The 12485-nt window shown below is 45.3% G+C and overlaps 1 protein-coding gene across 1 annotated transcript in view; it reads right to left on the reverse strand.

The window, feature by feature from the left end:
* The window catches only part of LOC119177088 (kelch domain-containing protein 4), a 48210-nt gene extending 36920 nt beyond the window's left edge, over positions 1 to 11290 (reverse strand). The window contains exons 1-4 of the mRNA XM_037428472.2: positions 11061 to 11290; positions 10896 to 10987; positions 10727 to 10805; positions 6246 to 6344 (exon numbers count right to left, since the gene is read on the reverse strand). Of these exons, the coding sequence (XP_037284369.1) occupies positions 6246 to 6344; positions 10727 to 10805; positions 10896 to 10987; positions 11061 to 11168 (378 nt within the window). The 5' untranslated portion in view covers positions 11169 to 11290. The remainder of the gene's footprint in view (positions 1 to 6245; positions 6345 to 10726; positions 10806 to 10895; positions 10988 to 11060) is intronic.
* Positions 11291 to 12485: the final 1195 nt, after the last annotated feature.

The raw sequence follows: 12485 nt of genomic DNA on the forward strand, positions 1-12485 counted from the left end.
CAGCATCGGGACCGTCTCCGCTGAGATCATGGCTGCAGGGTGTGGTGAGTGCTTGACTTTTCTTCACTGAGATTTTACCAGGCTTTATCTAGAGTTTTGTAGGAAAGGTGGTAAATTTGGATAACTACTCTACGTTGACCTGTGCATGGGAACGTAGCGTCCTAGTAGTAGTGAAGTTAGCAGCACTTGTAGCAACCATGAATCTGAAGGCACTGAATAAACCGCTTTTGCTAGAGTTAGCTAAAAGTTTGGGTTTGGATGTTCGTGAGCAAATGACCAAGCCAGAGATTATCGAGGCTATTGAGAACCTTAACGCAGACGACGACGAGCTCTCAGAGTGTCTAGAGCTGATAGACGAACATGAAAGGCGCAAAGCTGAAGAGAGAAATGAGAGGCTCATACGCGAAGCAGCAGAAAGGGATCTTGAGATGAAGCGCCTTGAAATCGAGCTGCTCAAAGCTCGAGGTAGTAGTGAAGGTAGCGAAGCGTCTAGCGGAGTAGAACGGAAGTCGTTCAGGATGAAAGACCTAATGCAACCTTACCGCTCCGGAGAGGACATGGGTCTGTTCTTGGTAAATTTCGAGCGCACATGCGAGAAGGCGCGTGTTACCAAAACGATGTGGCCGCACTGCTTGCTTACCCTACTACCCTGTGAGGCTACCGAGGTAATTGCCCGCTTGACAAAAGAGGAAACAGATGATTACGACCAAGTTAAGTCGAGCCTGCTAAAGAAATATAGATTGTCAGCAGAAGCATTTAGGCAGAAGTTCCGGAGCGCCGTAAAGCAGAAAGACGAGTCGTATGCTGATTTCGCATACAAGTTAATGTCTAATATGAGGGAGTGGCTCAAAGAGGCTAAGGCGTTCGAGCATAAAGATAAAATCGTGGAGTGTTTCGGACTCGAGCAGTTTTACCGTTGTTTGCCCCAAGACGTTAGGCTCTGGGTGCAAGACAGGGAGGAGGTAACCACTGTGTCGAGGGCCGCGGAGCTAGCGGAGGATTTTGTTTCGCGCCGCGCGCTTGATAGAAGAGAAATTCCCCAGTGGGAGGGCCAAATCAAAAAGGCAACTGGGTGGAGGGGACATTCAGTCCAAGAGAATCGAGAGCGCAACACTGGTCCCGAAAAGCAAAGGGAGGTAAGTAATGAGACCACGGTTGAGGAAAAGCACCAAAACAGTGCGTTTGAAAAGAGGCGACCACTTGTGTGCTATAAATGCCACAAGCCAGGTCACATTGCGGCCGTCTGCAAGAGTCCAAAAGTTGTTTGCTTCTCAGTCGACAGCGAGGGTGAAAACATGCGACTGCTGGAGCCATATATCAGAGAGCTGATAGTAAATGGAAAAGAGTGTCGCGTGCTGCGGGATTCGGCAGCGACAATGGACGTGGTCCATCCCTCGTATGTTGAAGCTGAACATTTCACAGGAGAGTGCGCTTGGATTAAACAAGCAGCGGAGCCATCAAGCGTATGCCTTCCGATTGCTAAGGTATGCATCGAGGGCCCCTTTGGCGCATTGCACACAGAGGCTGCAGTATCTGCTTATTTGCCAAAGCAGTATGCATACTTGTTTTCAAACAGATCCGATTGGTTACTAGGACAGAAGAACCTAGCGTACGGGGATGGGGTTGTGTGCGCGCTCACTCGCTCAAAGGCGCGAGAACTCGCAACTAGAGCCGCACCGCTCGATGTTCCCTCGAGAATCACCGAGAAAGCCGGAGATGGAGAGCCCACTAACACGGTAGACACGATCACAACAAGCACTGATCAAGTGAGCGATGAAGGCGCGGATGAAAACGAGGAAGACCCTCTTGAATCTGGAAGTGTGTGTGAGGAAATGATTACTCCTGCATCTAGTAGCCTGCAGACTTTGCTGAGAGTGGATCGATCGTCCCTTATAGAGCAGCAAAGAGCAGACCCCACTCTTCAAAATATAAGGAGTCAGACTAATGAGGGTACTTCAAAGAAAAACGTGATGTATCAGAACAGGGCCGGGATACTTTATCGTAAGTATCTAGATTGCAGACGGGTGCAGTTTGATCAGTTAGTGGTACCGGAACGTTACCGCCGTGATCTTTTACACTTAGCTCACGGTAGCTCATGGTCGGGTCACTTGGGGGTCAAAAAAACGAAGGATCGCCTGCTGCAGGAATACTATTGGCCGGGTTGTTTCCGGAAAATAGAGAATTTTGTCAGAACCTGCGACACCTGTCAGCGTGTAGGAAAACCAGGGGATAAGGTTCGTGCCCCAATGAAGCTCGTGCCAGTGATCACTGAGCCCTTTCGACGACTCGTGATCGACACAGTAGGGCCTCTTCCAACAACAACATCCGGTTACCGTCATGTCTTAACAGTAATTTGTCCCGCGACCAAGTTTCCTGAGGCAGTGCCTTTAAAGAAACGAAGCTCGGTAGAAGTGGTAAACGCGCTGTTGTCTATTTTCGCACGCGTTGGTTTTCCCGCTGAAATACAGTCCGATCAAGGGACCGTTTTTACGAGTGCACTGACTACAACTTTCTTAGAGAAATGTGGAATCCGATTAATCCACAGCTCGGTGTATCACCCCCAGTCAAACCCAGTAGAAAAGTTACACTCGGTAATGAAACGCGTCCTTCGAGCACTCTGTTTCAAGCGCAAAGTCGACTGGGATGCGTGCTTGCCAGCAACCATGTTTGCGCTCAGGACTGCACCTCATGAAGCCACTGGATTTACCCCGGCAGAATTGGTCTACGGTCGCTCTCTGCGATCCCCACTCCGTATTCTTCGGGAGTCATGGGAAGGGCGAGCGGAAGACCCTACGGTGGTTGAATATGTGCTAACTCTGCTAGAAAGGTTGCATAGAGCACAGGAGCTGGCAGGGGATGAGATGAGCAAGGCACAGGCTCGGGCCAAACGCTACTACGACAGGTCGGCAAGATCACGCCGGTTTGAAGCTGAAGATCAAGTAATGCGGCTGAAACCTTCACCAATGAATAAACTAGATATCCAATGGGAAGGTCTGGCGGAAGTCGTTCAAAGGCTGTCCGACACAAACTATCTGGTAAGGATGCCAGGTAGACGTAAGACGCAGCAGATCTACCACAGCAATCTGCTCAAACCGTATCGAGAGAGAGAGGTTGTCGTAAACATGGCGGTAAACGTGCCCGAAGAGCCACCACTAGATTTCCCCTTTTCGGGAGCGGAAATAAAGGAGGATAACGCTGGTCAAACGCTCAAGGCCATGGTTGAGGTAGCTGAGCTCACAGCTAACGAGAAGCGTGACCTAGAAAGCCTCCTGATAGAATATGAGGACATGTTCTCGGAGAAACCGGGCCGAACAAATTTGGTAGTGCATGACATAGAGCTTGCGGCCACTCAGCCCGTGCGGTCAAAGGCGTATCGAGTGTCGCCACGTCAGCGTGCCATTATTGAGACCGAGATTAAAAGAATGCTCGAGCTCGATGTGATTGGAGCTTGTGAAAGCGATTATACCTCTCCGCTTATATTAGTGGAGGTTCCTGGAAAAGATCCGCGACCATGCGTTGATTACCGGAGGTTAAATCACCTAACGAAGGATCAGACCTACCCCATACCAAATATAGAGGAAAGAATTGAGGCAGTAAGCAGTGCTAAGTACATCTCTACCTTCGACCTCATTCGGGGTTATTGGCAGGTGCCTTTGACCGAAAGGGCCAGCAGATATGCGGCGTTTATTTCTCCCATAGGAACATACCGCCCTAAGGTGTTGAGCTTCGGCTTAAAGAATGCCCCCTACTGTTTCTCGGCTCTCATGGACAAGGTATTGCGGGGTTTAGAGGGGTTTGCCCTGCCTTATCTGGATGATGTAGCAGTATTTTCAGGGTCATGGTCCGAACATCTCACCCACTTGCGAGCAGTGCTTCAACGTTCCGCGAAGCAGGTCTGACCGTGAAGGCTCGGAAGTGCCAACTTGGCCGAGCAGAGGTTACTTACCTGGGTCACATAGTGGGGCAAGGCCACCGCAGACCTTCCGATGTCAAAGTGGCGGCAGTTAATAATTTTCCGCAGCCCCGGACAAAGACAGATGTGTGGTCGTTCCTAGGATTGGCAGGGTACTACCAGCATTACATTCCCCGTTATTCAGAGTTGGCCAGCCCGCTCACTGACGCTCTTAGAAAAACCGAACCTCAAATTCTGGAGTGGGATGAGAAAAAAGCGAGGGCATTCTTAGCGCTGAAAAATGCGCTCATAAGCCAACCTGTACTTCAAGCCCCCGACTACGCTAGACCCTTCGTGGTTCAGTGCGATGCAAGTGACCGCGGCATGGGCGTAGTATTGTGTCAGAGAAACGACGCAGGAGAGGAACATCCCGTGCTATATGCAAGCCGCAAACTAACTGTAAGGAAGGAAGCCTATAGCGCTTCAGAGAAAGAATGCGCCTGTGTTGTATGGGCGGTTCAGAAGCTCGCATGCTATCTCGCGGGATCAGAGTTTATTATCGAGACGGACCACTGTCCCCTCACGTGGTTGCAAACGATGTCGCCTAAGAACGGCCGGCTACTTCGCTGGAGCTTGCTATTGCAACAATACTCTTTCGAAATTCGTTACAAGAGAGGCAAATTGAATGGCAACGCTGACGGCTTAAGTCGTTGTTTCTAGGGATCTTGATGGCGTCAGGTAATCTGGCTTGGGTATTTAGGTTCCATTTTTTTGTATGTGTGTGACAGGTTTACAATTGCTTTTTTTTGTATTTGTGCTTTATCACGACACGTGTTTGTGAATTTGAGCAGCCTATTTCAGGTTGGGTTGTTAGAATTGCTGCTGCTATTGTAATGAAGAACAGGTCGTTTTGGATGAATTAAAAGCCTGGTGGGTCTCAGGAAGAGAGTATGGGCGCTTGCCTGCTTGGCAGTTGTGTTTCTCGCGTGGTGGACACATGTGCTGTCTTTCGAGAAGGAATGTTGGCCAGCAGAGCGGGAGCCTTTCTCCAATTTTGGACGACGCTACCAGAGGCTGCAGATCACCAGGGTGACAGGGGATTGCTGCAGAGCCGCATCGAGGTGGCCACGGCTTCAGCACACCAGCATTGTCTTCATCGACCTCTCCCCACAAAGGTGCATGACCTTCGTACGTCGAGGTCTCGGCCGGCCGCCGGGGAAGCTGTTACAAAGCAGTAAAGAAGTCCTTGGGCCGGATGGCCCAAAGCGTGCCTTCCCGTCATCTCGGACATTCTGTGTGGGGGCGGGTCGTCACCTGCACCGGCTCTGTTTGGCCCCAAGGGTGCCTTCCCGTCATCTCGGACATTCTGTGTGGGGGCGGGTGTTGTCACCTGCACCGGCTCTGTTTGTCTCGGCTGTGCGCTTTGCTTGCGGGGCAGTGGCTACGGGCGGGCCCCTCTGGAATGTGCGGAAGGCCGGTTGTGTGCTACAGGAGGGACTGCCGTGAATTTCTCCTGCGTGGTCGCTTCCGAGTCCCCGCGCGTGTGCCACGTGCATCTGCCACGTGTGTGAAGTGACACTTGTGTTGTGCTCTCCATGAGTAATTGATTCCCCGAAGAGACATTCCGCCTATATCTACGGAACTGCACGGCGAGGCAGGAGAGCAGCCCGCCAGAAGCAATCTGGAGAGCGTCGCGAGAAGAGTCGTCGTTCGGACGTTACTGTCCAACATGTTGCAAATCAACGTCTTGTTAAGTTTTCCTTTACCCCTGTCCCTCTGCCTCAGCTCTCGAGAGTTCTGAACGTCCACGTGGCCTGCGGAATGACGACCACCACCCAGCTCCACGCTACCTACTGGGTCCGCTGCGGCCACCGACGCGGCTCGTAACAGTAGTCACCCTGCAGTGCCTATTTAGGAACTATCCTTATAAGCTCACCCTCTTCCACACACCCACAGAATATTGCATATGGGACACGACAGGTCTTGCTGCACTTGAGAGTTCATATGATACATCAAGATGATGCAAGTTTTCGGTTAAGATTTGCTGTATAATTACGATAGCAGTAAAATGCATTTTTGCAAATTCCAATATTCATAAAAACAATTGCAGCTAGGATTAGAGACCAAATGGTTCAAAAACGAGGTAAGCCAAACACAAAAATACAGTATGGTGCGAAGAACTTTATTTAAGGACCCTGAGAAATAAAACAATTATAATGTTTTGAAAATCGACATGCAAATTAAGCACTACACCCAATACCACGAGCGGGATGCATTACTATCAGCACATACTCAAATATTTTAAATTAGCTTATGATTCAGGTTTCAAATGACATGGGTGCAACAGGCTTACCTGGTGAGCACACCGTGGTGGTGGAAAGTTGGGTCCTTTTACAAGAAGCCAGTTGTTTTTTTTGATGTTGTAGACAAAAAGCTCATTGTACATGATCGTCTGAAAGAAATTCAAGGAAAATGAAAGTGATCAAAAGAATGTCCACTGCATGTTAACTAAGCAGCACTACCAATTAACTAAGCTGTGGGTCATAGTTGACCACATAGCACATGCCACATGATGCAGACCGTCAATGAGTACAGCTTGTCTTGTCACTATTACATTTAGTTTGCTTTCTTTTCAAGTATTCACCAATTCTGCGACCAATAAATGCAGCTGTGCAACACATCACCCTGGGAAATCTTTGCAAAGGCGACAGATTGTTGAAGTGCACGATCTCAACTATTATGAACAAAAAAAGTGAGTACAAGGACAACAAGAAGTTAACATGATGACTGCAAAGCTTAGAAGTAACTATGTCACACCACATTAAAGGAGTACTGACACGAAAAATTTGGCCTCGCGTTTTTCTGCTGCAATGCATTGCTGTAGGGCTGTTAGTCAGGACACGACACATTGTTTGCTGCAGCACGCGACAGATAAATAATTGCAGGCCCCTTATTATCGATCAGTTTAAGTTTCGCTTTGAGAGAGTTCCAAAAGCTGGGTGCAACTGTCGCCACCTAGCGTGTGCAACTCTTGACCATGTCAGCACACATAACAGTGACGCACTTCTGCACGATTCGCAACAAGAATTACTTTCGAATAGGAAACAGCACTGGAATGTCGCCAAACACAAAACTTTCTAAGCGAGCGCCACGGCCACGCACTCGCAACCAGCCGCCAAGAAATATAGACTTCGGAAACTAACGCGTCAAAAAAAAAAAAAAAAAAAAAAAAAAAAAAAAAAGAAAAGAAACGGCTATGACGTCATCATAACTTGTTTTGTTGACCGCAGCGTGGTGACGTGAAGGAAGTAGCGGGTCACCTCGGGGTCACCACCGAGGGAGTCTATAGCGCTATGAAGTCGGTCACTTACGCAGACTTCAAAATTAATTGAAAATACCTTCCAAGCTATACTCGCTTTTGATATCTTGCAGATGATATACGGATGTTCACGAGAATCGACCTCGCCGGCTATCTCAGCCCCGAAATTTTGTCAGTACCCTTTTAAATAATTTATTTTCAAATAGTTTGTTAGCACTTGAACGTTAAAGGTTTTCATCAGAGGTCCCAAAGTGCACCCTTAAGCTGAATTTACACAATGGACTTGATTACGAACAAATCAGTCGTGTAACATGCGACATGATTCAAATCTCTCCGCAGCCAGCATTTACACATCAGGGGAGTATTCACGCTACAAGCAGCATTTCAGTATTGCCATCTCTGGATCCCAACTGTGATTTAGGCCTCCACCGTTTCATGAATTGCTTTGCGCAGACCAAAGAGAGAATGCAGGAATGACCAACATATAATGACATAATACACAATCTGCAGGCTCGAATCGCAATTTCGGGTATTGTGTGAACACAGCTTTAGGGATAAAAACCAATACAGTGTTCGCAAAATGTAGACAAATAAACTTCATTCTAAGAAACCAGGCACTGATCATTCATGAGATATATTATATATGAGAACAACTTGGGATGTCAGCTCAGCATAATGAACATAGGTGGTCAAGACAGGCTTTGCAGTCTGTGGGCAAACACAGGAAGATTCCTGTGGCTGACAATCCTTTGCTGTAGTGAGTCCTCTGCTGTAGCATACAAAGATGAAGTTGGTATGACTGCTTATAATATAAGCAAATACAGAGCTTTTACCAGCATTTCCTGATTGTACAACTACTGGAAATGCTTCTATTATGGCTGCCTATTTTCGCAGTTTTTTTTTTTTGTTTTGTTTCACAGTACTGTTATTAAAGTTTGACATAGCCTTAAATGGTTACCTACACCTATTATATGGTTCAATCAAATGAGCCCTTGTTTTGTTCATAAGCAATTGTACAGGTGCTTTTAGAATAATTCGGAACGCCGAACACGCAGCCACTCGCTAGTGAAGCGATCCGACGGAATAATACAGGCAAGGTCCGCGCGTGCGCGGTCTGCCTAGCGAGCAAGCTTATCTCCCTAGTGCATTAAATTGGCACTGTCTTGCTTCAAAAAAAGTAGCGCTGGTGCTATTAAGCAATATGATGAGAGCTGAAAGGATAGGCGCCTTTAGCATGCCAAGCCCCGTAATTCATTGAGATGAAAACTAGTCAATGCTTGACGGCATGCACTCTCGTTTCTCTGCCTCCAGTCTGGAAGACTACACGCAAGTAAGGCAGCATGGCTAGAATGGCATCACTGCCTTAACTATGTTAGTATGTTTTGCAACGTGCTAGTTCTTGCTTTAATTCTCTTGCAATCAGTGTTTCTACTAGTTGGTTATATGAGGACAATACGTACTATCAAAGACACTCCCCTTACAGGTGTGTTTGCAATATTCTTAATAAAACATTTTAGAAAATGGAATGAGATGTTTGTGAAAGCGAATTTCAGGCAAAGGACTGATTTTGTGCGTCCTTCATTAAGCTCTGCACTACTCCAGAGTTTTTTATTCCCGGACCACATATCACGGTTCGCATACCTTCATGCACCAATCAATTGTAGAATCTGGGCACTTGGTAACGAGTATTTTTACATTTCAATCACATGTCGTTTCTTGCCACAGACATTTGCTTTTCATCAGAGATTCTATACAATGCTAGTCAGCAACAGTCTGTATCAGCTAAATGCAAAACAAATAGCATCATAGCAGAGATATAGTTATAGCAGGAAGAACACTGTTTATTTTTCTATACTAAACAAAGAATAGAAATGTAACTGTGTTTGGTCGACGTGCCCATGGTTGCATAAGACAAAAACGCTGACCTTTGCCAGTGTTAGTCACAATCACCTCTGGTAAATATTCTGATTAAATGATGAATACGGCCTCACGTAATCAAAGGAAAAAAAACACCGACACAATCAAACACACATGGATGCAAAATGGCTTATTTTCCAACTCAAAGTATGTGCACACAGAGCTTGTCACAGACACCAACCACCCAACCCCCTTATCAAAGCACTATCGTTTCATAGCAACGCAACGCAAGTCTGCGTGCACTAGGGAGCAACACTTGCTTTCTAGAGAGACCACACATGCGCAAACCATCATACTACTTTTCTGCGAGCACACTCCGCAGACGAGCGGCTGCATGTCCGGTGTTTCGAATTATTTTAAGAGCGCCTGAACACATGACATTTTAACAATGCTAATTTTTCCCGTTTCTCTGAATTTTAATTCTGAATAACTTAGGGCTCAACTTGGCCTAAAGTTTTAAATGTAGCAAAATCTACTCAAGCTGGCACAACAATCAATGAATGAGGAATTTTTTTAAAGGAGCCATGGCACCAAGGTTTTGAGACTGAACTGCAGATTGCACAATGTCCATATGCTTCCCACAACAAACTTGCGAAGTTTAAGCACATTCAATACAGTAGAAAACTTGCACTGGAATTCTGAATGCTATAGCAGATATGGTAGTGCAGCAACCATTAGTGAATACCAATCCTATAAGCAGTTTTTGCACAGTATGAAAACAAGATGCGATTCCAAGTGATTGAGTTCATGTAATTCACAGCTGTTTGCTGCAGCATTTTGCGGAGCAAGCGAAGAAATTGTGGGCACAAACAGAGATGCCTTCATCGTGCCAGAGCATGTGGAGCAATATGTCCAGTGTGGCATCACATCGTTTCATTGCAAACGACACAATGGTGGATCTCCATTTTCTGATGTGTCACAATACCTGCCAACATAGCAGTTGTTGTCGGTAGGGCTTAATGGGCAGTACTTTCAAATTAAAATTTCAAGTTGAAATGTCTGCTTAGTCTAGTTTTTTGGGTATGTCGCTAACCATATTGGCTCTCTACTCTGAGTTACAATGACAAAGCTGAAATCAGTTGGATGACCATATCATGGCCAATTTAAGATACCTGAGAGCCAAAGCAGGTGTGTCCTTTCACTTATTGAAACAAGATGCTGCAAAAATGACAACCACCTGCTGTGACATGACACTTGACTAAAAGATTTGTTCCAGAATAGCCAGACCCATTTAGAGGTCAACACCATTTTATCTTAACGTAAGCTAAAATTCTTGCCGTTCGAATTATTTTATCACCCTAAAGCAAATTTTGACTTTCTGGATTTTTTTTTGTTCGCTGATTGGTGAACCTACCCTTGAAGTGAATGTTGCAAAGACATGTCTTTCGTCGAGTTTCGATGAAGGTAAAATGAGCTGAATCGCAATTTTCATGTTGACACGCCCGGTTTGTGATGCTAGCTTTTTGTTCGTTTTTGTTTTGCACGTTAGTGAACACCTTTCGGGCCTTTTTCCGACCACTGGCGACTACACGTGTTTTACCATCAAATTGCAGCGGTGACAACATTAACGGATAATAATAATAATAAACGTTCCATACCTTTTTTCCATTGTAGTATTCGCCACCAAATAGCAAAAGTTCGTCTTTTTCTGGATGGGCGCACAACGTAGCCCCGCTCCTGCAGAAAAACGAAAATCAAACGCGTGAACGACAGCTATGTCACAGTGGAACAAATAACGAGTACGGCCAGGTATGGCCAATTCATCACCTGCAAGAGGGAGGCCCTACGAGCTCTTCGGTAATCTGTAGTTTCTTGCGATCTTCCTCAACAAACTGTGCGATCAGCGTTTCAATGTCATCCTAAAATAGGGAAAAGAAACAGCTTCACATGTGACATGCTACTGGGGCTACCAGCACTACCAACTATAATTACCTCGCCATTTGCGGCCAATTCCTTCTTCAGTTTCTGTAATGCCTTTTTTTCTGTCTTTGCAGTAGTCTTCTTCGCACCTTGGCCCTTCTTTTTCTCCTTTTTCGCCATTTTTGTAGCGACCTTAAGTACAATTAAGTGCCAACCCCGCTCAGCATCACGCTGATCCTTCCGTCTCCTCCAGGCAAGCGTGGATTCTATGCACGGAGGAAGGGTGATTCTATGCGTTGGTCCTCCGTGGTTGGCAGCGTAGTGGTAGGTACTCTCTGAGGCTGTGATGCAATGCTGCCAACCTTCAGAGCCACCTTTTCCCTCACTGGAGTAAAAAAATTCTCCAGATTTCTCTAGAATTTTTTTGCAGAGCAATTTTATAAAGACTAATGTGTTTGCGCAGTGGAAAACAATTTACAAGTTCCCTTTTATGATATAATGGTGTACTAGTTTGAAAACATTCGCCAAAATTACCGTGCCGAAGGTGAAAAAATGTTGCAGTACAAGATGAAAAGCTTTAAACAACATTTTATTCCACGAAATCACAAAGGCAAGCGGTAATCACAAGGGGGGGGGGGGGCGAGGAGACGTAGAATCGCGGTATTTTATTCAAATCACCAAGAAAGAAGGATTGCATGTAGGCCGAAGAAGGGATAAATTATCGAAATAATGTTTAGGACCACTGCTAGATGTTCAATGCAAAATTCAAAACATAGCAAGCAAGTTACATAATAATAATAATAATAATAATAATAATAATAATAATAATAATAATAATAATAATAATAATAATAATAATAATAATAATAATAATAATAATAATAATAATAATAATAATAATAATAATAATAATAACCCGAACGAGTATATAAAGCGCAGTGCGTGAAATATTTCAGTGAGCAAGCTTCAAAAAAATTAACCAATTTTATTATTTTGCAATTCTGTTATTATTTTGCAACTCTCCTGCAAAAAATGCTTAGGGGTGTTCGTATAAAACATGAAGTGATGCGCGCTTACATAACTTATAAACAATTAATGACTTGGAGAACGTACTTTCAAGCTTTGTCATGATATCTGATACACGATGTTGTGACGAAAAATAGTTTAACCATGAAAGCATATTATGCTGCGAGGCAGTTCATCTCTCGCAACTTACTGAATGGTTACGAAAAGATATGCTTATTAGAAATGTTGAGTGCCATATATTCGTTTCAAATATACCATTGCAGTCTTCCACTGGCCATTTTTTCTACCAACTTTTTTTTTTTTTTTCAGCTTTGAAAATAACCGCATACATTCAGCCTACTGGGGGGGGGGGGGGGGGTGATTTTAAATGAAAAGAAGAGAAAGAGAAAAGTGAGCCCCGTAACTGTTTCTCGTGGGTAAACACCTCAACAGTTCACGAGGGATGGGGGTAGAGAAGGGAATAAAAGGATA

Source organism: Rhipicephalus microplus, chromosome X (genome assembly GCF_043290135.1).
Source record: "Rhipicephalus microplus isolate Deutch F79 chromosome X, USDA_Rmic, whole genome shotgun sequence".
Lineage (NCBI taxonomy): Eukaryota > Metazoa > Arthropoda > Arachnida > Ixodida > Ixodidae > Rhipicephalus > Rhipicephalus microplus.